General features: G+C 42.6%; 1 protein-coding gene across 3 annotated transcripts in view; it reads right to left on the bottom strand.

The window, feature by feature from the left end:
• The window catches only part of SYN3 (synapsin III), a 173,442-nt gene that overhangs the window by 17,633 nt on the left and 128,707 nt on the right, over positions 1-27,102 (bottom strand). For all 3 annotated transcript variants that reach the window (XM_028747496.2, XM_028747495.2, XM_028747497.2), the window contains 2 exons: positions 13,487-13,549; positions 361-503 (listed from right to left, as the gene is read on the bottom strand). In XM_028747496.2, coding sequence (XP_028603329.2) covers positions 361-503; positions 13,487-13,549 — 206 coding nt within the window. The remainder of the gene's footprint in view (positions 1-360; positions 504-13,486; positions 13,550-27,102) is intronic.

The raw sequence follows: 27,102 nt of genomic DNA, 5'->3' as shown, positions 1-27,102 counted from the left end.
CTTTCTCCTAACTAGCTGTTGATGTCTGCTCATGCTGCTTGTGCCGCTGGCAAACATGGTCTTCCGGGCTTTGCGTTCAGGAGGAGCGCAGCAGTCACAAAGCTTGCCCAGACATACGATCAGACATTGCACTTGTCAGATCTCACAGGCCACAGCTGAGCAACATCAGGACTGATCTGTGTCATAGAATGGGGATCAGAAGAACATTTTTGTTTAAGACACGTTGTTCTCCACAATTAGCATTTAGGAGAAGAAAAAAGTGCATTCAGTTTTGAACATGAATACCTTTAAAAATAAACAAACCAACAGAGCAGCTTTGCTTCCCGCCCCACCCAGTCCCAAACTTGACAGCAAACTCACATGTAAGCTTTGTAATTGTTGCCAATTTTCTGGATTCGAATATCATATTTGGAATCAATGAAAGTCTCCGTCGTGACGTATGTTTTGGCCATGGCTACCACGCTTGCGATGTCTTGGAAGTCAAGCTGGTTCTCAACTTTCACCTTTGGTTGATGAAATGTGGAAAAAGAATATGTGTGAGAGTGTGTAAGAAAGTGCAGTATTAGTGTATGAGTACTACAAACTAGCAAAATATTGATCATAATAATATTCTTGCTTATTAAGATTATAAGACAATGACGCTTATGGGTAAATGAACGTGGTTGTTGTTCATTAGCAAATTCTGGAAGTGGAGAAAAAAAGCAACAAAACCATGCTTTTAAGTGTTTTCTAGGAGGTTAGAAGAAAGCTGCCTTCGATCGAGTCAGACTGAAATATACTCGGAGTCGAGTGTGAATTTCATGCTCTTTATTCAGCTTATAGTAGCAATGAATGAAACTTTCCATGAAATGTCTAGCTATATATACATTATTTACACAATGGGCCCCTAGTGATTGGCTAATTCCAGGCTGCTCCTGTAGGCCAATCAGGTTGCGGATTCACCTCCTCCAGAAGCCTGATTGGCTGCTCCCGCAGGCCAATCAGGTTGCTGATTTACTTCATCTAGGAGCCTGATTGGCTGCTCCTGCACTTCCACCTGGAGCTGGATTGGGTGGCTCCTGCGGACGAATCAGATTGCTGCATTCTGGATCCTATTGTTCTAGGATTCAGCACAGCACAGACTAGTATCGGCTGAGCTCTCCAGGCTTTCAGACAGGGGACTTGCCCACCCCCGTACCTGGAGATGTTGGCGATTGAACCCTGGGACCTTCTGCTTGCAAAGCAGATGTTCGTTCCATTTATACAACCTAAAGCACCACCATGCACAGGGAGAAAACCCAAGGTTTGTAGAAGTATAAAAAAAAATATTTAGGGGAAATTCAAAATGTGTGTGAAGGTGGGTGAGTGTTTGGGGTGACTCTCCCAAACAGTCTACTGGTGATTGAGTACTCTCAGTGGCCATGGATGACTGCTGGGATGAGAAAAATGGGAAACTGAGGGCGAGGTAGACTTGAAGAGAGTGCCTGGAAGCCTGAACAAAAGCACTCTATACTGCAGCATTGTCGTTGTTGTTTTAGTTATTCTTTTGCATGTCCTAAGGATGGGGCAGGAATATGTTTGGTCCATTTTTTTCAGCAGTTGATGTGAACCAATGATCCTGGATTTGCTTTTGGGTTGTAATGCATCTCCCAGTCTCATTAAATACTTCCCAGGATTTTGCAGTGGAATTTTGATGCAGAAAAAGGGTGCATGAAAGCACAGGTTGGTATCCAATGAAGTGCTTCCACTAGCACATGGTCTTTTGGCTACACAACGGAACTTCCCATCCCTCTCCTCCAACTGTGTGCCTTCTACACCCTCCCCATATCAGATCCAAGATGGTGGTGGAAAACCCAGAACATATTTAGGGAATGGAGCAGGTGAGAAGAGAAGAGAGAGGGAGAGTTTCGTTGCTGAGAAATAAATCCTTGCATTAGTGGAAGTAGTTAGATAGCTATCATTCTTACAGTTTACATTTTTTTAAAATCATTCAAGATTCACATTCTACTGGTGACTGTATTGAATAGCATGCATTCTATGTAACATTAATTTTTTTTTTTTACAAAAAGGTGCAAAAATGCACACAATGGGAACGAGAAGACCTGTGACTCAGTATCAGTGTGAACAAAACAGAATGGAATTAGCAGCTCAGCCCATCCCTATTATTTACCCATAAATGCTTACAATCCAGCTGCCTCCACTAGCATCTATTACACAGACAGGGACATAGGAGTTCTGGAACTTGTGTCTTTAGAAGGGAATGATGTGGGCCTAAGAATAGTGTCTCTCACATACAAGTGAATCTCATGTCCAGGCCACTGTAAGATCTAAATTGGGTTCTGCTTTATCTGTCAGGCCAGTTATTTTATGGGATAGACAGATGGTTGTCACGGAAACCAAGAAGTCCTAAGCTAGTCATCATGAGTCAGCCTTGATCTGTAGCTTTGCAAAACTCTGAGAACAATGAGTCTCTTGTGAACATAATTATTATCCGGCCTGGTACCACACCTATAATTCAAGCTCTAGCACTCCCTAGTATTCCATACTTCTTATGGGGGTGCATCAGATCTCAGATACTAGCATAAACACACAACTTTATCTTCAGCTCCACTTAGTGGACTCCCTTATTCTCCAGTGTGTAGCTTATTTGGAAATTTTGATCTGGTGGGTGTTACTACCAGCTGATAGAAGTGTAGCTTCTCTGTGGAAACAAAATGATAAGCAACAGATGTATTGATGTCAATTAGAGTTTATTTAGAGTCAGTTTGATGCAGAGCGTGCGAGTGTGTGTGTTTTTTTAAAAATGCTACCACTGATTTGTTGTTGTATTTATATCAGGCCTATTTAAGTTGAAGCACTTTATAAAACTAATAAATCTCATGTCATTTTGGCAGAATGCCTCTACAGAATCTTGCAGCTGAAGTCCTGTCTCCATTAAATGAGGCACAGGCATGAAATGAAAGGGGCAAAATGCAGTCGATGAGAAAGAGAGCATGCAAAAGCATAAATTAGAAGCTGCATTTTTGAAATCATCATCAATAATAATCATGTTTGAGTCCAACCCTTACTCTAAGGAGCAAAGAGGGCTACCTGGAGATGTCAGGGATTGAACCTGGGACCTTAGGCTGATGCTCTATCACAGAATGACTGCTCTTTCCCAGGTCTGAACAGGGCCACCATCTCATAGAAAGAAGCAGTGTGTGTGTGTGTGTGTGTGTGTGTGTGTGTGTGTGTGTGTACATCCATGTTTAAATACTTCTAAAAGAGCACATTCATTTTGACTCCTATTAAGAACGAGTTCAGTCTCCCTCAAATGGAACAGACATCTTGCAAAATCACAAATATACAATTTACCATCTATTTGCTAAACTGTGTGATGTCCGTTTGCTCAGCAATGTACTCTTTCTAAAACTATCAGCTGCAGCTTCCTACAGAGATTGCATGACTAGTTGTGAAAGCTTCGGACACTTGTATTGACAAATGCCTTCCAATCAGCACAAAAAGTTTCACCAGAAAGGTGCAAAGAATACATGGCTGGCATCAAGGGAGGCTTCCCTTGGAATGCAAACAACAGCTTTGGGGAGGCTATTTTTGATGGGACTGTGGCAGAGTTAAGATCCTCCCTCTCATCCCAAGGCTGCACTCAGGCTTCCCTCCCCCTGTTATTTACGTAACAAAAATGTGCATGTGGTTAAATACATTCAAGCATTAACCTCATGTTTAGTTTGGGCCTGAGTTTTCGTCTTTGATCTTTATTTCGCTTGAGCACCAGTGCAGCTCCTGCTAACTCAGTACTTGTACAGGGTTGCAGTCAACGTTATGGTAAGCTAAAAATCATTTAGCGGTATACTTCTTCCACTGGCAAAACATTTTTGCGCCAGTGGAATGTTATTGTGCAAGACAAAGCGTAAGGAGGTTGCCGGTAACTTTGTTGTACAATAGATTGTGTTGTCTGTTCTGCAACAAGTTTCCACTAGCGCAACTGTTGCACTGGATTTCTCTGTTGCACAACATGAAAAGTTGCCCGTCTGGTAGCGCAAGACTCCTTGTGCTAGTGGATAGAGAATGTGGGATTCAGTCCGAAGCAACTAAGGGTAGAATGCCCATGACCCCTGGGGGGGGGGCATGCCTTTCCAGGTGCCATGGGATAGAACGGATCTACGCCTTCAGTGTTGGAGACAGAGGCCTGATAATGGAGAAGAAGATATGGTGGATACTCTCTCTTGACCTTCACTGGATCCTCCAACTTCAACTGATGTTTTAACATTAGGAGGGCCTAAAAGGGTTGTGCTATGGGGAGGACTAGCCCACCTAGCAGTTCAAATGCACCCTTAAGTGCAAGTAGATAAATAGGTACCGCTTTATAGCGGGAAGGTAAACAGCGTTTCCGTGTGCGGCGCTGGTGCTGGCTCGCCAGCTGCAGCTTCGTCACGCTGGCCACATGTCCCGGAAGTGTCTTCGGACAGCGCTGGCTCCCGGCCTCTTAAGCAAGATGAGTGCGCAACCCCAGAGTCGAACACGACTGGCCCGTACGGGCAGGGGTTCCTTTACCTTTACCTATGGGGAGGACTAGGAAGCAGCTTAGCACACTCTAAGCCAGTGAGAAAGATAGGCAAGCTAAGAAGGTCATCCAATGCACTCCCTTTTAATTCTTTCTCATTATTTTTCAGTCAGGTGCCCTCCTTGGACAACTTTAATTACCTGCTAAAACCACTTTATCTTATGGCAAACCTACCCAGACACATTTATTATAAAATTCTGTTGATTTTATCTGTATTTTTAATCATTTTATTATGTATACTTGTTTTAAAATGTTGTTAATTTTATTTGTATTTTTTTGAGAAATATTTTACACCATTTTTTTTTGTAAACCACCTAAGGAATTTCCTTTCTTGAATAAGAAGCTTATATATTATGTTGTGTGTGTGTGTGTGTGTGTGTGTGTGTGTGTGTGTGTGAAATTGTTTGCAATGGGAGAGAAGCTTTTGTTTGTTTTTTTTTAAGTTGCAAAAAGCAGAGAGGACCACTAGAGCATTCCTGTGCCCTCATTTCTGCCCTGAAGGAATTTCCATGCACTGCTCTGGTTTGCCAGAAGCGGCTTAGTCATTCTGGCCTCATGACCCGGAAGCTGTCTGTGGACAAATGCCGGCTCCCTCAGTCTATAGAGTGAGATGAGCGCGCAACCCCAGAATCGTCCGCGACTGGACCTAATGGTCAGGGGTACCTTTTAGGCTTGAACCTGGCAGGGCTCCAGGTATGAAAGTTAAACCATTTTTGGATCCCCTCCCTCTAGGACACTGAGGGTGGTCACTTATGCATTGCCAAAAAAAGGGGGAGGTGCTGATTTGCATAAAAGTGCATGTAATAATTTATGTGCAAATTTAGAAATAATTCAAGCAGAAATGCAATACATCTCACCATAGCAGGGACCACTGACCAGGCTCTAGGTATAGATGCTGGGAACATAACTGCTTTAGGGTTTTATGTAGCTCCCTAGCTGTTGACATCCATCTGTCTTGGGAGACAGTGGAAGAGTGCGCCTTTGGGGGTGAAAGTCAAACAGCTGCAGAGTTGCAGTGCCTGCTGTGGCTGTAGAGACAGTGGGAGAGTAAACACTCAAGATGTTAATTGGACTGGTTTAGAGGTGAGCAAGTGTTCTGAACCCTCAGTTGGTGGTTCTACCTGCAAAACCTATGCAGTTTTTCTGGATGCCTTTCTTGCCAGAAAAAGGTGTCTTGGAAGCTGTCATTTGAAGCGAGTCTGCTCTCCTGTAGAGCAGCAAAGTCAGTGTTGAGCTTTCTCAGCTCATGGTCAATGATGTCTATCTTCCATGAGTTGTTGACCTGAAGCAGATTGGTGGACAAGCCAGGACAGGTAGTCCTGGCGTTCCAGCTGTCTGGGCACAAGGAGGTTTGTTTCTTTTCTTTTTTTGCCTGATGCAGTAGTTTGGTCCCCTTGTTGAGTGGTATTCTGAACTCCAAGCATTCATTGAAGCAGGTGAACAGTGGTAGGTCAGCACTTTATTGACTGGGGGGCTGCCTAGTTTAAAGTGGGCGATAGCTGACCAGTGAGACACATTGATATCTCCCATCAACAAAGGCAAGTGATAGCCTTCATACCGTTGCCAATCAAGTTGAGCTTATAACTCATAACTTCTGCCTTCCACATTGTTTTTACTGCGTTAGCAGCACCAAAGCAACAACTCTGGGGCGCAAGCCAGGGCAATGTGTATGGAGTTTGCTAGCAGGCATCCTAATGCAAGCCTGCAGCAGGTTTCTTCTATAACAAGGGAAGAGGGAGGTCTAGAGGCAGGGATGTGCTTAAGGGGACATTACACTCTTAGTTCACTGAACTGAGCACAAGGATGACATGAATAATGAAAAGAAACTACAATACGCTAGTGCTCAGACCAAAGACTCAAGGCTGAGCTGCAGGTTCTTGTGGGTCTGTGCTTGTTACATGACCCACTTCAGCCTATATGCTACTAAAATACTTAAAACCATTTTGTAGCATAGATATGCCCATGGTCAATTACTGATTTTATCAAAGAGGAAATGGTACGTTTCTATTCACTAAGTTTTTAAAAAATCTCTGCTCATAAGGAGTAATATTTTGATTTACTTAATCGCTTTTATATATACTCTCATTCTATATTTAGATTGCTGCTCAATAGTACACAATAAAACAAAATACTTGTGCTGTAATGCTTGATGTGTAGATTCCAATAACCATATATTACAAATGTTTGAAATGAGCTTCGGGGGTTTCAAGTAAAGCATAGCATAGTAAATCACTGAAACATTTTCAAAGTATACTTGGAGATGGGCCAAAGTGTCTCCAATGATGAAACTCCCAAGTCATGTTGAATCCTGCATTCTAACCTTTCTCTGTCTTCACTCAACTCCTTGAATCTGCAGCTGAGGGTACAGAATTTCCTTGGCCATCATCCTGATGTTTTCTGGATATATTTAATGTCCATATGTGTTCAAACCACCCCTTCCCTCCCATTTCTTATTATGGTCTTTCTGATGATGACACAGATATGAGACTGTCTACCCAGATCATATTGATTTCAATGGGTCTACTCTGAGAACAACTAAGTCAGTATCCATCCAATTAGGATTTCATGTTTGACAGTATCCTTCTAAGAATGTGCTTGCAGTGCAGTTAATTTCAATGTTGCATATCTTATACACACAAACGCAAGGCTGATTCCTATGTTTCTTTACAGTCAAGGCATTTTACAAATGAAATCTAAGCAGTTAACAGTAAGACCACTGAGCTTACTCCCCGGTAACCATGCGCAGGCTGTTGTCAAGCCACATTGTTCATAGGGATGTGAACTCAGATTTTCCTAGCCAAATCCAGACATGCTAACCACTACACCACCCTTTGCCAGTTCCTTATTCTGTGACTGTCAGCAGCTACCCCACTGCTTATTATGCTTCTCAGCTACCTCCATCTAAAACATGGGTGTTCTCAACAACCCACATTACTGGTACTTGCCAGATATTGACATTGTGACACAGTGTTTTTGTATCCAGAAAAAGGCAGCATAAAGACGTTCATTACTTGGGATGCCTCCGCTATTTCCAGCAATGAGTGGCTGCTGCTGATATGAGTCAGAAAGTGAATGAATGGTACACTTCACAGTGTGTTACCATCTGAAGTTATTTGTTGTCCTCTCTCTTTAAGAAAATATTTGCCCCTTGTCAAGTGAAGACCTTTTGCTCTTTTGCCTTCATTTTGAAAAGAAACAACCAGTTTTTTTCATGCTCTTGGTTTCAGAACATTCTTCTTTTCATTTTCATTTCCAGTCTTGGAAAAGTCATGGTGATGAGTCGGGCCAACCCCTCTAAAAGGCTGCTGGTGTTTTAACAAGACATCGTGACTTTGTTTATTTTTGGCTTTATATGGTTGTTGTTGTTGTTTTTTAAATGCCCACATCCTGCACAAGAAAAATAATGTTGACTGTGGCATTTTGGACAACAAGGTTTTAGTTTCCATTGCTGTAAAACCATTTGATCCATGAATTAAATTGGGAAAGTTCAAAAAAAGAAATTCTGGGCCTGGTATGGACCTGAAGGGAACTCTTTTAACAGGTCTAATTAAAGAGGCCTAAAAATAAAGCACGAGTAATAAAAAAATATACATAACCCATAAATAGGAGCTGTTCTTTTCCTTCACTGTAGTTCAAACACTTATCTCCTTTCCCTGATCTGGTCAAGGAGAGGTGAAAGTTCTATTTTTCACTTGAGTTCTGTCCCTGTGTCACCTGGGCAGTCAGGTTACCACATAAATGGCACACAGTGAGTACTTTGTGTTTTGTAAAAGCCCAGAGGAAGCTGGGGGGAGGGGGAGATGGTGCCCTCTTGGTCTTCCCTGCTTTTCTCTGTAGCAAGGCTGAAAAACAACTCTCTATGAGGCCTCCGTTTTACTGGGTAACCACCAGAAGTTCTATTCTGGGTTTTGGAAGGAAGCAGTTGCCAATAATCCTTTGGCCATGATTTTCAGTGCCTTTGATCCCTGAACTTCCATCCGTGTTCTGACTGTCTCACTGTTCCACACAGATCAGTGCTAAAGAAATAGCCCAGCAAAGTCCTAAGATGTAAGGTCTCCTGGTTATCGCCTTTCTTACGAAGCCAAGACCCAAAGTCTATCTTTCAATCAGATTTGGTTCCATACCCCTGCTCTACAGGAACCATGGGGATATCATTTTATTGAGTCTAGTCTTCAGTTGCAGAGGTCAGGCTTGTAAGAATTTTTCCTCAAGTGATAGAGTGGCTTAAAAGAAGTGCTTACTCATGATTAACAACTACTTGTTGTTCATCAGTTGAAACTTTTAAAGCTACCTTGTCCTATTCATAATTTCAAAATTGGAGTTGCTCGTTTTAGATGTGCAATTTGCTGCTTGAAGTCTCTTGGTAGGGGTGGAAGGGTGTGTAAATTTTGGTTCTCTTAGTTTCCCCCAGTCATACATTCAGTTCTTCACATTTTGCAACAACAACAACAACAACAACAACAACAACAATAAAAACCTATTGAAGGTTTTTCAGCATTTTAGTGCAAAACTATCCTAACAGATTTTTATATAAGGTTTTCACTAATGTACACATTTTTGTGATCAATTTTTCCTAATAAAATCATTACTGTATATTATTTTCACTAATACAGTCATACCTCATGTTGCGTCCGCTTCAGGTTACGACTTGTCAAGTTGCATCCCATAGCAACCCAGAAGTACAGGAACGGTTACTTCCGGGTTTCTCCAGTCATGCATGCGCAGAAGTGCTAAATCGCGCTTTGTGCATGCACAAAAACGCTAAATTGCACTGTGCGTGTGCGCACACACGGCACTTCTGGATGTGAACGCTTTGAGTTGCGGACATGCCTCTGGGACGGATTATGTCCGCAACTCAAGGTTCCACTGTATTTGCAAATTTTTTTTTGCACACTTTCCCCTAAGATATGCATTTTTGTAAGTGCTGTTTGGCTGGAGAAGTGCAATGCAAAATTCAGATGAGTAAGAACTCTGAAGGACAGCTGAGTTTCAGATCACATATTATTTCAGAAAGTGTGAATTTGTTAGATTAGGCTTTAAATGCATACTGAATTGAATTTCTTCTCCATCGCTATTTGTTGGTGGCTGCTCAAAGTGTGGACACTCCAAGTGGCATCATTCATATGTAGTTATAGACCTCTTAATGTCTATCAGTTTCAATCAGTGAAGGAAGTGGAAACAGTGAAGGGAGTTTCATTGGTGTCTTTGGAATTGCTAGCTTTGCATGTTGCTGAGTGGTTTTGTGCAAGTGGCTTTCCACATACACATGTCTCCATGTGGTAATGTTTCACATGGTGACCCATTCAACATGTTCAGTGTATGAACTGGGTCAAAGAGGGTTGCATTTCAACATTTTCAGTGCATATGTTTGGGTGGAGTGCAGATTCTAACATAGTAATGAGGATGATTTATTTTATCAAGGCCAAAATAGACTTCGAAGCAGTTTACAAAAATAAAAACCAATTACAGAAACATTTTAAAAAATGTGAAATTAAAATGCACAACAAAACATAAAAAGATAGTGAGGGTAGAGCTAGGAACTGTTAATTGTTCTAGCTTAATTCATCTATAGTTAAAGGATCTTGGTTATGTGATGTAAACAAAGAAGCAAACAGGGATGAAAGGAGTCTGGGATAAAGATGTGCCAAGGATACAGCTGTCCTCCAAGAAATGTCATGCAACCACAAGGTAGCCTACAAATGGACTTTTCATCTTGTTTGCAAGACTAGCTTCCTTTTAACATAAACAGGACACAGTTAAGGTCCACACATCACAGAAAGCAACAGAGCAACATGAAAGGAAATCTAGGGTGTGATTTGATCCCCAAATTCCTCCCTACCCAAAGGATAGCACAGCTGGAAAGCTTGGCTTTCAGATCAGAGTATAACGAACTCACCTGATTTCTGCTTTGCAGTAATGTGGTTGGCAGTGGCCAAACAGATTTCAAATTCATATCTGCTGGCTCTGCTCAAAGTTGGCATTATATAAACAAAATTTGTACAACTATAATATATTAACGTCTCTCTCTCTCTCTCTCTCTCTCTCTCTCTCTCTCTCACACACACACACACACACACACACACTCACTTCCTTCCTTGTACAGAGTAAAATGAAATTTTGTATATATTCAACATTTCAGCATTTAAATGTTTTAAGGATTTCAGAAATTTGGAAGTTTGGCTTTGTGAGTTAATTTTACAGGGAATGTCTGATAATAACTTGTCAAAGATAATACCTTATCAACAACTTTCCGCCTTAAGAAAATCATGGGGCGTCTATAACTAAGGAGGTTGAAACTAATTTAAGTTTAGAATTTGCACACATTTGAATTTCTGGGAGCTTTTCCGAGATTGGGAAAGAATTATCAATCAAATTTTCCTTTCTTAATTTCATTTCAGCACTATTTTCTTTTTGTTTAACAAATTGTTTCTTTTAAAAATATATGTTCATTGAAATTTTCAAAACGAGGAAAGGTGATGTAGATCACAACAGGCCATCAAAAATGATTATTATAATACTGGATTGGGCTCAGCTCTCTCTGCAAGAGCTGCAAGGAACTTCTCAATGCAAGGCAGGCATCCAGAAATGAATGGAGAAAAAGACGGTTCCTGTTATGACTTTATATGCTCGTGTAATCCTGAATTTTGCATATGAAGAAAGAATTGGTTTATTTCAGTCCACACTATGGTATTTGAGGGAAAGGGCAGAGAGAAGAAGGTGGCCATGATGGTGGTATTGAATGGATATTGCTGTGGAGACAAAAATTCATTTAAGTGTGGGAGGGGGAATCATAACAGATCCTAAATTCCTGAGTAACTGGCAGATAATATTCAGACAAACATTACTTGTCCTAGTGCTAGGGACAACAGTATACATGACCAGAAGCCAAGGTGCTTATAGTAGCTTTGCTCAAAATGCAGATAGTGTTCCATTGGCAGAGGGGAATGCTGCTTCCACTTCCCAAAGTGAAAGAAGCTGCTAATCCATTGAATGCAGAACGATCCCAGAGAGTCTGGGAAAAACAAACAGGTTTGGAAGAAAACTGTTTTTAGGATTTCTCCCTTGGCAAGCTCCCAAACAAAAAGGCAGGAAACTTCTTTCCTTCTCTGTGAAATCCCAGTAAATGAATGCCCTATATTTCCTTTAGGGGGAAAAGAGCAAATAACAGGAGGCTGTCATTCAGTAGGATCAAACAGTGGGGTCAGTTACTGATGGTGACCACTTTTTGTAGGCAAGAATACACACAGAGAGGGCCCATGAGCCCATTGGAGTACAAGTTAACAACACTTTGAAAGATGACTACCCAATTTTCATTCAATGAAAAGCATGACAAAAGCCTCATAGTTGCTAAAGAAACTCTCAAGCAGGTATCCACTCTGCGCTCAGTACACTCCAGTTCAGCATAAGCCTTCCATATATACAATCCTATTTATGTTTCACTGTCAGATGGAAAGCCCTGATCTTAAATGGATCAGTCAATGTTTTTAATGTCCCCTTCCTCCAATGTCTTAACTGTATAATATCACGTGGTGAAAATTTCCAATGTATTTTGTTGCAATACCATTATTTTCAATTATTCATTTTATACATCCTATAAGGCAGTGTTTCCCAACCTTGTGCCTCCAGCTGTTTTTGGCCTACAATTCCCATCATCCCTTGCCACTGGTCTTGCTAGTCAGGGATGATGGGAGTTGTAGGCCAAAAACATCTGGAGGCACAAGGTTGGGAAACACTGCTATAAGGATCCCGGGACATGATGTACTATTGTATTAACATATTATAACAATTGTCGCTAATATCCAGGTCCTGGATTTTCAGCGGTGGGCATTCTACTGTGCTACTGGTGAATTTCCATGAGCTGGACCTGGGGCACTGCAGCAAAACACCTGTTCATATTGAAAATACAGAACCTTTGTGGGCAGTAATGCAATCACACTTCGGCTCACCTTCCAGGTTTTGAGGAGAAATCTGATTACCCACCCTGTGCATTCTCTCCCCCAACTGACTTCTATCCTAGCACTCTATAGCCTTTCTCTCCCATTTTTGTGTAGTCTGGCCTTAGGTTTATGTCCAACTATATGGACTTGCCCCTCTAAACTGAGAGTTGACATGAATCACAGAATCATAGGTTTATGTTTCTGTTCAACCCCCTTCTTGGCATATCCTAGTTGCTAGAAGAAAAGAAGGGCAATGGGAGACAAGGGGAATTTTGGAAGGTCTTTAAAACTACAGAGATTCTAAGGATTAGGCAGACGCAGGAAGAAAAAGTGCACTAAAGAGGAGGGGAAAAGCAGCATTTTAGTACTCCAAGGATTCCTGTAGCCTAGTGTCCAAACTACCGTATTTACTTAGCACTCAGTCACAGCTCAGACGTCAACTCATTGGCTAGAAACACTGAAATGCCGAAGCAGCTAGCCTGGCTCAATTTCCACTTAGAAGGTTGCCTGCACATTTTGCTTTGTAACTTTCCTTCTGGGAGGGTCAGAAACTTCTTTTTTAAAATGTGAAAGTTCAGAGTCAGTGCCCCCTTGTAGGCATGGGTTCTGGTACACTTGCGCCAATTGCACCATCACAATTTAGCCCTGCAACCTCCTGCTCAGTGCAAAATCTGAAACAAAAATGGCTGTCCACCCTCTGCTTAAATACCTAAATTTAGACAAAATCTACTTCCCCAAAATGTCCATCCATTGGTTCTAGTCATATCTTCTGGAGCAAAAGATAACAGGTCTGCTCCATCTTCTGTGTGGCAGCCCTTCAGATATTTGAACACTACTATCATGTCTCCCCCCATTCCCCCCTTCTCTTCTTGAGGCTTTGTCGTGGTGGTGCTGGGAAGATGTGGGAAATTCGCTTTGTTCCAGTGAAAGGATTGTATGCTGTTTTGCACACCAAAGGGTACAGAGCATATATGTCATTCTCAAAGTGAGGATATTGTCTCTTGCTTACCTTCCCCATTCCAGCATGAGCATGTCCCAGCTTGACGACAACAGGGAAAGCTGGAGTTGTGAGCTGAAAGGAAAAGGAAGAAATCAGTCCAGAACTGGTACATGGCAAACACCTTTTTCAATCTTAGGGCTCTCAATTGTGTTTCACAGGCAGATATAACCACCACAATGTGGTAATATGACTAGTGGCTACATGCAGAACAGGGCTTTCAGTAAAGCACTTCTCTATAGTATTTCTCAATGTATGTTGAAAGGAAAATCATGTGCGGAGAGCATGTCCATATGGCTGACTTTCCACGCACGGATGTCCAACATGTGCAGATTTTCCACGCAGCTAGAATTTCACTCAGCTCATCATGCACAGAGGCCCGCAGACATTTCCCAATGCAAAACCAACACAATTTATTGTGGAATTCTAAAATATATGCTAAATTAGCTGTCACCTGTCTACTGGCTGAGCTGCTGTGATACCACTGAATGTTCACACACTCTGACTTCTGAAGGAGGATCACCAGTCCTGTCATATGCAACAAGGATGAAACATCAGCTGGACTAAGGGAAAAACATCCCAGGGGGCTTAGGGACATAAATAACTCTGCCAGTAGGAAGGGGTGCAGTATGAAGTTCACATTTTGGCTCAGACCAATTAGCCATATCTCTGGCTACAGGTTTAGCAAAGGAAGGTGTGTGTGTGTGTGTGTGTGTGTGTGTGTGTGACCACAGATTTCTATGGATAGTTAAAGAGAGCTCATTGGAAACAAGATTTTTATTGGACTTTTCAGTAGAAGCAGTTTCTGAAAACAATTTGGAAATAAAGCCTTTTGCCCCTTATTTTTCCTGGCTCACACTTTCTTCATTATATTCTTCTTCTTTAAGTCTCTGCAATTTTACCCCATACTGTACATGAAATTTTTTCTTCTCTTCCTCCCCACAAACTGTTAGAGCACATTTTAAAATGAAAGCTATATGTCACCATCATCATCAGTTAAATTTATATACTGCCCTTCATCTGAAGATTTTTACATACTAGGAACCATCCTCTAAACCTAATGAACTGGAAACAAGTCATTCCCATTTTTCCTGATAATAACTGAATGGTAGGGAGGAGGAATAGCTGGGGCTGGGGTTGATGGGAGTTGTGGTGCAACATGCCTGGAAGGCACCAACAGGATAGCAAAGGATGCACTAGTCTACATGTAGCTCCAATGAACAGTTCATAAAGCCATAGTGTGTTTTCTCTTTCTTTAATGAGGATGATGAGCAAGGCTGTGATTACTAGTAATGTTAACTTAATTCATCCATGCTTGCATAGTTTAAGACTAATGCTAAAAATAATTACAAGAACAAGAACAGTGACTCATAAATGATCCTTCTACATATTTATCACTATTCCACAAAAGCCCTACCACTTGCCACATGCAATACTCAACATGCAGACTATGCATGTTTACTCAGAAGTAACTCCCACCAGGGCGCAGCACCTCACAGAGCCTCCTTAGACTCCATCTCAAGTCTGTGAGCCCAGACTCTGACTTCCCCACCAGCCAGCCTTTCCCCTCCTGTACTCAGCTTTGGTTTGTTTAGCCTGATAAAGAGTCCTAGAGAACTTGAAAGCTTTCACACTATTTTGGGATGTGTCATCTGCCCTAATAAAGATGTTACCCAAATAATGTATGCTAAATGTAGTTATCCAATCTCTCTCATATCCCAATACCTGTACATTAATATGCAAAAGCATTTGCTAGACAGTTGCACAGGTAGACGGGCCTCTGCCCCTAAATATTGCTGCTCACCCAGGAAGGAAAACAACAGCATTTTCATCTGTGAACCCAGGTGATTCAGATGGGCAGGGTACAAATAAAATAAAATAAAATCATCATCATCATGGCAAAATGAGACTGGACTACACTGGAAATGTTTTTGAATGGCTCTTAAGAAGGAATTTTGGCTGATGCAGCTTGTTTTGCAGGTGTGAGAAAGACTGAACCTGAAAAAATTCCCTTTTCTACACAACTGAGCTTCAGCTTTCTTTGAAGTTAGCCACGAAGATAAATACCAAAGTTTAGTGCAATGGAATCATTAAACAGTTAACATGTGATGATGCATTACCATTTATAGCTGATAAACCAGAACTTTCCAGGTGGAAAAATTGCTGTTGTTCCAATTATCAATTATCTCTAAGGAAAAGAACCTGGCATGACCTAAATATAGATGAGGGTTGTTATCTCCATCTGTGGCAGTTTTATATATAAACACATTTCAGTACATTGTTTTTGGGGGGACATGTGTGCGTGTGTTGGCATGCTTCCTTTGTATCAAGAGATGTTGGGTAGTAGGAGGATGCTTATACAATTAACATGTCATATTTCCCTTGAGACCAGGCATACCTCCTGGATAAAAACATACACTGTAAGTACAGTTTGTGGACTCTGGTGGCACAATTTCAGCCCTGGTAGTCTGAAGGCAGGGACGCGGGTGGCGCTGTGGGTAAAAGCCTCAGCGCCTAGGGCTTGCCAATCGAAAGGTCGGCGGTTCGAATCCCCGCGGCGGGGTGCGCTCCCATTGTTCGGTCCCAGCGCCTGCCAACCTAGCAGTTCGAAAGCACTCCCGGGTGCAAGTAGATAAATAGGGACCGCTTACTAGCGGGAAGGTAAATGGTGTTTCCGTGTGCGGCTCTGGCTCGCCAGAGCAGCGATGTCACGCTGGCCACGTGACCCGGAAGTGTCTCCGGACAGTGCTGGCCCCCGGCCTCTTGAGTGAGATGGGCGCACAACCCTAGAGTCTGTCAAGACTGGCCCGTACGGGCAGGGGTACCTTTAGTCTGAAGGCTAGGAAAGTGTGGCTACATGCAGGGCTGGATTAACCATTAAGCAAAATAAGCACGTGCTTAGGAGGTCTCAGGGTGGGAGAATAAAATCAAATTATAAAATGACAAAACACAAAATACTGTACGAACAACTCAATAACACTCCCCCCAATGCATTTTAAAAGGGCATAGGAATACATATGCATTTTGATGCATTTTGGTAAGTTCTTTGAGCTGAAAATGCTATTACAAAATTTGGAGAGGTATAGAATTTAAAAGGAGACTTGGGTTCCAATTAGGTTCCATTAGACTAGGCAGTGCAGATTAGGTCAGTTCATATCGTAATTCACAGAAATGGAATTCCTTAAACTCTTCCTCATACCTTGGGGTGCTGCTCATAGAACAGGCAATTCTGGCTAGCTCAGGGGTGGAAAACCAATGAAATGAGAAACGGCTGCCTATTTATTGCCCTGTATCTGGGGTGGAAAACCTGCAACCCTTCACATGTTGTTGGACTACAACTCCCATCTTCCCCAATTGTTGGTTACACTGGCTGGGACTGATGGGAGTTGGAAATCCAACAACATCCTTAAGTGGTATGGGTCCCCTTTACACTCAGCATTAGGAACACTAAACACTGCCATATACTCAATCAGATGATGTGGCCTGTGGAAGTTGGTTCATTAGGAAGGAGGATGGGGACAATCCACAGCTATAGATATGGTGGGAAAGCTGTGGCCCTCCAGATGTTGCTGTACTACAATGCCCCTCCCCCACTTCCGACTATTGGTCATGGTCTGATCCAGCAGGGCTCTGCTTATGCTCTTATGTTCTTAGAATGCCCAGGCAACATCTGATATAGCCATTCAGCCTGTCAGCTTCAGACAAAGTGAGATGAGGCAGCAAGACCTTCTCCACTGGTTTGGCTGGGACCAGAGGCAATTTGGCTCCAGCCTTCCCTAACTGCCTCCACAAGAAGTCATTCTACTTCGTCATTATGTATGAAACAAACGTGCATAGAATTTCAGTCTCAGTGATTGTTTGGCTATATAAACGCAGCAAGGGGATATGACAGCCACAAGAGTGAAGCTAGAATTGCTGGAACCAAGTGTGGTATATTTATATAACCTCAGTCACAATTCTCATGGGAGGGTGTTGAATATAATTAAGAGAGGGCATTGCAAGAGTTTAACCAGAACAAACATGTTTGTACTGAAATCATGGACAAAATAAACCAGTGAACTTCAGAGTATTTGTTTTGTTAAGATTTGCTTTCTTAAGAGAAACAGGAAAACAAACAGGATGAAATCATTTGAATTTTTCAAATTGCCTGCGTTGATCACGCAGACAGAGAACAGTGGGCTTGTGGATTAAGGAGTGAGGCTGTCACATCAGAGATGAATGAGCCATGGTCGGTACAACTAAAGCAATGCAGTCAAGTCCCCAAACTTCAGTTCCACAAAATGACTTGTCATTTGAATGTACAATGTTTCTTTCTATGACCAGTGTACGTACATAGTGCCAGCTCAAGACATTTACTGCTGGAAGCAGGGTCCCAATGCCCACGTCCATAGGGAGTATTAGGACTACAACTGGGGAGCGAGTGTGGTGTAACAGTTAAAAGTGTTTGACTAGGATCTATCTGGAAGACCAGGCTTTGAATTTCGGTGTGGTGTAGTGGTTAAGAGCGGTAGTCTCGTAATCTAGGGAACCGGGTTCGCGCCTCCACTCCTCCACATGCAGCTGCTGGGTGACCTTGGGCCAGTCACATTTCTCTGAAGTCTCTCAGCCTCACTCACCTCACAGAGTGTTTGTTGTGGGGGAGGAAGGGAAAGGAGATTGTTAGCCGCTTTGAGACTCCTGAAGGGGAGTGAAAGGCGGGATATCAAATCTAAACTCTTCTTCTTCTTCTTCCTACTCAGCCAATGAAGCTCACGGGAAGATCAGTCACTGTCTCTCACAGGAATTTTTGAGCATAAAATGGGGAGAAGAGAACCACGTATACTACCTTGATCTCCTTGGAGGTAAATGCACAGAAATACAATGCATCACAGCGGGGTAGACTGCAACCAAGTGACCTGTGTGCCTGCTCAATCTGCTGTCCAGCTCCTAATTAACGTAAGAACCGCGCAGCTGGATAAGGTCAATGGCCCATCTAGTCCAACGTTCTGTTGCTAGGCAGATGCCTCTAGGAATCCTGAAAATAGGACCTGGGTACAACAGCACCCTCCCCATTTGTGACTCTCTGCAAGTAGCATTCAGATACATATTGTTGATGAACAACTTCAATGTCCCTGCTGCTCTCCTTTCTTCTTCTGGTTCCGGACTTGAACTGAACAGCCCTTTAAATAGAAGACACCTTCAAATACTGTCCTCTCAAAAGTAGGTTACATGCCCACCCCAAGCCTCACTCTGCTTCATGGCAGTGGGGTGCCCCCTTCTCCACACCATATATAGGGTAGAGTTTCCTGGATGGTTGACAACTTGCTACCTGACATACTGGCTTCTCTTTCTAACCATGAGGATGTGGTATATCTGCATAGAAATCAAAAGTTACTAATGTTCCTACTAGATGGTGGGCCATTTGGTCAACATGGTAAACCACAAATGTGGTTGATTCCTTAAAACACCCACCTAGCACTTTGATGATTGTTTTTCAACAGCAATTATGGCAACAATGTGGAGTCACTTGCATTCTGGAAGAAACAAACCACAGACCACAGGCCTCTGCTCACAATACGTGTTGTGGTTAGACCATGCCATTGTAGTGGTTGGTGGAGTCCCAGGCTAGACACAGAGCTTTTAAATATTTCCCTCTGACTTTCCAAGTTCTCGTCATTTTAACCAGCTTTTATATATGACTCAAGCGCCTTTCCCCAATGGTCAAATGAGAGTGAGACATAGTTCAAGTTCACTATAAAAGCTCTCCCCCTTTTTAAAGGCTTTTTCTTTTCATTTTGTCAGCATTTCAGCCATGAGAATTGTAAAAACAAATCCAGACGGGTAGAAGAACAGCAAAGAAATCATATATTCAAAGAGCTGCTCAGGCAGTGGTGAACTTGGGCCAATAAATCCCCAGCTGCCACCTGTCTAAACACAGGAATCTTTTTTAAAGGCAGTACTGAGGGCAGAGAAAAACGTATCATTTCTTCGTGAGCAGAATTTGTGTGTAGTATAGACCATGATGAAAGCATGTTGACTAGAAAACAAGCAGGGAATGTTGTTTAAAAATCAACAAACCTAAGGGCAGCTGTGCCAGCCCATAAGAACAAAAACCCCATATTAGGGCAATATCATTATTAGGCTAACCAAAATGTGGCAAAGTAGTGTGAGAACTTTTGAGTTCTGCAGAGCTTTTCATCAGGATAGATGATAAGCAAAGAAAGGGGATAGGGGAAAACAGAAAAAAGGCTGGTTGTGAAGACTCATGTCTTCACAGCCAGCTAATCTCTCTCTCACCCACACCCCTGCCAACCTCAAGCCTGATGAAGAGTTCTGGAGAACTCAAAAGATTGCACACTGTTCTGTGACATTTTAGTTGACCTAGTAAAGAAACAGCTTTATTTAAGCAGGTGAAGCAATAGCGTACTCGTGAATTAGAAGTGTAGGCATGCCCTCAAGGAGAATAAAAAAATGCAGACAGCTAGATATATCCTGAAACAGCAAAGAATAACAGTACAGAGCTGAATACACAATTTATTAGGATCACCAAGCAGTCATATAATAGTGAGCTGCCGAAAGGGTAGTGTTGTGGTTAGCGTGCTGGACTCTGTCTGGGGAGATCTGGGTTCACATCCACGGTCACCACACTGGCAACCCCACTAGGCTACAGAGCCTGTTGATGCAGGCAGGTCTTCCCTTGCTGGCAGATGACAACTAACAGGCAATAATAGCTCCCACTGATGTCCTCTGAGGCAAGGAAGTGGGGATGAACAGCTGGAACTCACCCAGCCCACAGGCGAGGCAAGTCATCCCTTGCTGCAGTTGCCATTACAGTATTAAAAAAACAAAACAAAATAAAATAAAGGCTTGTCAAGACACTCACCAAACACTATCCCCCCACCCCACCCCTGCCCCTTACTGCAACCACTACCGTAACTAGAGTCATTACTTTGTTTCTTAAATAATTATGTTTGCACACTGAAGAGGACAGAGGCCGGGAATTGCAAGCAGCGGGAACTTGTGAAATTCTTTTGGGAATAACACACAGGTCTCCTTCTTTCCTTGGGCATGTCTGGGGTTGTACAGAGGAGGCTGTGGTCTGTTTAAATCCACTCCATCAGTCATTCCTGTCTATGGAGGGGGAGGGCAAATCCCCTCCTTTTACTGGAAAGTAAAAGGCGGGGGTCGGAGCTGATTTCATCTCTGAGGCAATGCTTCATCACACAAGACTAAATGAGACAAATGTGAACTAGCTGCTCTGCATGCAAGGCAGCAAAACATCTGTTTCTTTCTCCCTGTCGATGCTTTGCTTTTTCGAAGACAACCTGTACTAGGGTTGCCATACCTTGAAGAGCAAAAAAGAGGACAGCCCGAGCCACTGCTAACCCGAGCCTGCGACAAACAAACAAACAATCACACCCCAAATCCCACACATTTCCTTTAAAATGTAAAAATCCCCCCCCCCCGATGGGCATGTTGCTCCCCCCAAGACTACATGCCTGGGATTTCCCAAATGTATGGCAACCCTTACCTGCACCTCTCATGGGAAAATGTCTAATGGGTTTAGGCTGCAATCCTATACTGTACACAGAATGATCTGGGAGTAACTTACATTGAACTCAATGGGTCTTACCTCTGATGTGTATAGGATTGCACTGCTTGATACTGTTATTTCCTGTGGAACTTGGGCCTTGTTATTGTAATTTATATTCCCTAATTAATTGTGTGCTTTGCATCTCAAGGAAAGCTTTTATAAGATTCAGTACTGATAACCTCACCCTATGGAGATTGCGTAAAGTTGGGAGCTGGGAGCTAATCATGATTTTTTGACTGCCCCAAGCGTGTCTCATGCCATAAATCAGATTCAAGTTGCATCAGATAAATGAGTGTTTGCTACACCCCAATTGGATCCTTTTCTGTATCTCTCTGAATATCGAAAATTGCTTCTGATGCACTGAATGGCTATTTAGAATAGGAGATGTGGTAAATCCCAATCAGGGTATCGTGCACCCCTAACAGAAACTGAGACAATTCAAGGATCTCTGCACACTTGGGTTTGAAGCCCCCTTTACCACTTAAGACACATTACCAAGAAGCAGTTTTAGCTGGCCAACCAAGGGAAGGAAGGACAGACAGCAAGGTACATCTTATTGTGGAAGGGGTCATAATATGGTTTACTTGCAAGATGGCACTGGACTTTGTGGCACCTGGGTAGAGTCAGGAGTTCTCCGAGCCTGCTCTTGTTGAAGACAGACAACATAGTTCTTGCTTAGCTTCCTTACGGGTGGGTCCTCTAAAGCCCAATTCAGGCCTTCAAAGGAATTTTTGAGTAGGCTGTGAGCTCCAACTCCTGCAGTGTCCTGGTGCATGCCAGCCTTCCCTCCTTGACCTCCAACCTTTGCAAACTGAGTGGGAAGATCTGAAGGGTGATTCTGAATGTCTCAGCTGAGCATGCTTAGAATCCGCCCTGTAACTTGGAACTCTGCATTTAGAATTACCCTTCAGCCCTGCTGCTCAATGCCATGGGTGGGCTTGGAGTGTTAGTACTGCCATGCAATCTAATGGGTTTGCTTTGGTTCTTGTTTTGATTATGTATTTTGTGTTGTTTTTTATCTTGTATTTTTATGTTATGAACTGCCCTGAGATTTACAGATGAAGGGTGGTATACAAATTTAACTAATAAGAATAATAAAGAATTCTACAATCTGACATATTGTGCTTCCTTGCAGCTTAGCTCTTCTGCATCTTCATATTGGGTCTTTCCACCCAAACCCTTTTTCTGTATTGGTGACAGGAGCTCCCACAGCTCCATAATATAGATGCTAAGCATTAATATGCAGAACTGTTTTTTGCAGGGCCTCTTCTTTGGCTTGGTTCTCACAAGATAAGTGGTTTTTTCCTTTTAATTTTCATATTTTTTTTTCTCATACAGGAAGATTACAAGACGAACGATAAACTTCCTGGTCCAATTTGTTTTCCTGAATGAATGTTCCAAAATTGGATAAATAAAGTATGTTCCTTGGGAAATGATCAGAGCTTTTGTCCTTCCAATGCCCTTACTATATTTGTCACTTAGACTAATTCAGCAACCTGCCAAATTCTTAATATCCGACCATACATTCTTGGCGCTTCCAAACACTTCCATATCATTGCTATTTCCATCCTTGCAATAGTCAATAAATTCATCATCTGTTCTATATTAGATTCCTGCACCGCCACTTCTGCCCAGTATCTTTTAAGGATCAAGTAGAAATATTGCATAAAACTGCTTTGCTGCATCAGACCAAGGTCAATATAGTCCAGCATTCCACTCTAGACAGCAGCCAGCTACCGTAGTTTTTGCTCTATAACACTCACTTTCCCCCTCCTAAAAAGTAAGGGGAAATGTGTGTGCGTCTTATGGAGCGAATGCAAGCTGTGCAGCTATCCCAGAAGCCAGAACAGCAAGAGGGACTGCTGCTTTCACTGCACAGCGATCCCTCTTGCTGTTCTGGCTTCTGAGATTCAGATTTTTTTTCTTCTTGTTTTCCTCCTCCAAAAACTAGGTGCGTCTTGTGGTCTGGTGCGTCTTATAGAGCGAAAAATACGGTATATCTCTCCGAAAAGATGATTTGAAGATGGTATATTTACCCTGTTTAACTCCAGCATATAGTATTCAGGAGAAACTGGCTTTCCATTTCTGCTGCTACATAAAACTGATGTATGAAAACAAACTAAAAACTAAGAGAACATAACCAGGGTCTTCCCTGTCTAAGGCCTCAGACTCCTCCTACTCAGGGTCTGACCAGCCTCTCATTGAGACTTAGGATATATATGGACCAACTGTATGCTTCAGAATAAGACAACCTCCTATGTAATTTCACCACAAGTGGATCAAATTTGTCCCCACTCTGCCACGTTTTCATGATGAATCCATTTTATGCCGCGGTGTTAAATCACTCATCATAATAACAAACACAGGTGGTGAATGCTACTGGGTATCTGTAACCAATAAAGCTGTGGCCTAAATTTGCCCAATAACATTAACTTAATATCTGTGTCCTTGTGTCTTATTCATCAATGAGGGGGTGGTCTTGGGGGTCTCAACATGCAAGCCTGAGTGCTCCCTATAGGAGAGAGAATAGAATCATAGAATTGTAAAGTTGGAAGGGACCACAAGGGTCATCTAGTCCAACCCACTTCAATGAAGGAATCTTTTGTCCAACATGGAGGTTGAATCCATGACCCTGTGGTTAAGAGTCTTGAGCTTTAACAACAAAGTCTAAACTGCAACATGTTTCAGCCTTCTCTTGTATTGCCTACTTTCAATCATGTAACAACTCTCCTTCATATTCAGAGATATTTAATACAATTAACAACTGATTAAAAGAAAATGTACACCCTTTCTGACAGCTGGGCATTATGGTTTGCAATTTCAGAGAAATCCCAAACTCTGATGTGACTTTATCACATTTTGTTACCATGTCAAATTGTACCTCCCAAGCAGACAACAGGATTCTGGAAGTAATGTGGTGTGAGAGGCTGTGACAGCCTTTTCTCATGCTTGAACTGGAGATTTAAACAGTGGCGGCTGGTCCATTAGGGTAAATGGGGCACTGCTCCACCAACATCATTTTGCCCTTGGCTAACCTCCAGTTGCCTCTCTTCTTAATTATAACCAATTGGGTTGGCACTGTTTGTAATTAGGTCTGGCTTCACCTACTGTTGGCCTCCCTGCCTTCTGCACTACTGGTTGGTCCCAATGGACACCAGCCACCAATGGAATTCAAGGGTGTCATGAAAAGCTTAGAGGACATACCAGCCAGGAAGCTAGGCAAGCACTTTGCTGTCTCCCTTAAACAAGAAAGAACAGCAACAGGGAACTCCACCCAGATACCAATCAGTCCAGTGCCACCTTGTGCTTAACCCCCATACTGTAATGACATTCTTTATTTATGCAAAAGGCAACGACTCACTGGTTTCAGGTTAAAGATGGCAAGTTGCCACTGGCTGCTCCAGTTTTCCAATTTGCCTGAAACACACAGTGAAGATAAAATCACCTTTGTAGCATTTTGAAAACTACAGAAGTGAAGTTGTATAAATATCTTAGGAAGAAGACAGAACTGCGTGTCCTTCAATACATGTTGTTTGAGGCAGGAGACACCAGGGTTGGTTTTTTCCATTGTTTGTGAACCCAAACAACACTTCTGTGTTGTTCTGTGACTGGAATGTTCTCGTCAGACCCTTTCCTCAGCTGATAGCTATCTGAGGGCATTTTCTTTTGTCTAAAGCAAAAATGTCCCATAGTAAAAGAGGCCTACAGACAAAAACTATCTCTCCCTCTGTAAATAGTAGTAGGCGGACAGATTGTGCTGTTTGTGCATTTGGATACCGCCTGGAATATATTTTCAATGTGGCATGTCTAGGCTGTTCTACAAATTCATAAATACTTTGTACCACAGTTCTAACAAATGAGGCTACTAGTCTGCATCACAAACATAAAACAAGAATGTGTTGGGCCTCTAGTCAGGGGCACAGCCTTGAGCAGGCGGTGAAGAGGCTCAGTGTTTTCTGAAAGGCACATCCTCTGCCACAGAAATATTTTCTTGTAATCCCAGATGTGTGGGACTGGCTATGTTCATCACTGTTAAAGGGAAGGCTCTGCATGGGTGCTTTCTTCTTGATTTTGTCCCATTTTTATTCATTTTATTTAACAAAATGTATATTGCAGCCAAACCTTTAAGTAGTTTGCAATAAAGCTAAGTGGTTTACAAGAAAGTCTAAACAGTTCACAATCTTCCATGGTTAAGCCTTGATATGTGTCATGGACTGGCTGGATACAGAGGAGTGGTGGGAGGCACCAGCTGGAGAAACCCCCAACTGAAGAAGGCTCAGAGCCAGGGGATTGGTGGTGGGGCGACAATGAGTGGTCAGAGGGGGAAGACGGAGCAAACTGGGAGGAGGAGGTAACAGAAGCTGAAGGGTTTAGTGAGCAGAAGAGGCTGTGGCAGAGAGCAGTTCAGAAGCAGAGGTAGAAGCAGAGGCTGGAGAGGAGGGGGGCCAAGAGGCAGAGATGAGGCAGGCTACTGAAGAAGCCAGGGGTGTGTGTCTCCCCCTGCTGCTGTGACTAGTTTCCCTCCCCCCAGTCTCCCAGAACCCTCAGGTGTATGAAGAGGGTAGAGCAGAGACAGGCAAGGAGCTGGAGTCTCTGATTGCTTGGGAGGGACTTGAGGGAGGGGGAGCCTTAGAGAGCTGTAGAAAGGTGGGGACCTTCAGTTTCACAACTGCCTCACTGGGGCAAAACCTGCTGGGAGAAGTTGCTGTGCTCACTAGGCCTGAGCTGTTTTGTTTCTTGGCCCCTTGTGAGTTACTGTTACCTGCTCCTGACAACTGCCTTGATAATATGGCTGAAACCCAGTTAGCATTGAAACCCGGGTAGCATTTCTGGGTTTAATTACAGGAAGGGATGGGTGCATCTGTCAACTTCATTTTACGTCTAGATTCTCATTTTTTGCAGTTATCCACACTTCCATTTCACTTTTCATTTTTGTTTTAAAAAAACCCTCACGAAAATTCCAGGTGGGACTGGAAATGTTGTCTCTGGTCTGAAACCCTGGAGAACCACTGCTGGTCATTGTAGACCCTACTGAGCTAAAGTGACCAAGTATACTGCAGTTTCTATATCCCGAGCCTTTTCTGAACCAGCCCTGAGTCTGCAGCCAAATTGTGTTAGGTTGTTTTTTTTTTGTTAACACAGACAACAGATCTCTGGATGATTGAAAGACAAGTTCAGGATTTACATTTTTTTTTTTGCAAGTCTTAGAGAGGAAGCTAAAGAGGAAATGTCTTTATAATAAGAAACCAGACAAGAACAAAAGTAGCTATCTGAGAATCTAGCTCCATTTCTGCTATTGCTCTGCGAATGTCATCAGAAAAGCAACAACCTCCTCTCCTTTCCTTTTTTCTTGGCTCTCATTCTGTTTCCTGATGTATGCTCTACATTTTGCAGCTTACTGATGGGAACCAGAGACTTGATGAATTTAAATATCCAGGTGCAAACCAAGCAACCACTGAACTACAGTAACCTTCATTTCATGCTCATTATTCTCGTCCAACTTGGGAGTTTCAGCTGGTGGCCGGAGCTGTGCACTTGGAGTTGGGATGGTGAACTTGGTGTGTGTGTTTATTGGCTGATGACATTATCAGGCACCAGAGTTTTTTGTGGGGGGTGGGGGTGGGGAAAGAGTGGAAATGCAGACCGCTGAATATACATCAGTATGAGCAAAGTGGTGCACTAGTCTGATTAGACTGGTGCATAGAATGTTTAGGTTGAAATGGGCTATGCAATATTGTCCTGCTTCTCTTGTGCTGCCACAGGTTTGCAGGAGAGAGAAGTGATTTCCTGATGTGTAATGCTTCCTTCTCCAATTCTGTTGCTCCAGTAGGAAAGTAAACAAATAGAACGGTTATGGAAAGAGAGAGAAGGACTGCCCCATCATGCACTACACCTTATGATGATGAACAGACTGCTGAGTGACATGGAATAGAATTGAACTGTGACATATGCAAAGGAAGTGTATTGCTTCACAAGATTCCCCAGGCATTGGCATATAAGAGACAGCCCATCATCCAGATTATGGCAGGTTTCCCATGGAAATTTCTTTCTTAAT

Source organism: Podarcis muralis, chromosome 10, assembly GCF_964188315.1.
Source record: "Podarcis muralis chromosome 10, rPodMur119.hap1.1, whole genome shotgun sequence".
Taxonomy (NCBI): domain Eukaryota; kingdom Metazoa; phylum Chordata; class Lepidosauria; order Squamata; family Lacertidae; genus Podarcis; species Podarcis muralis.
The sequence above is the reverse complement of the archived record's forward strand: the minus strand, read 5'-3'. Positions and strand labels throughout refer to the sequence as shown.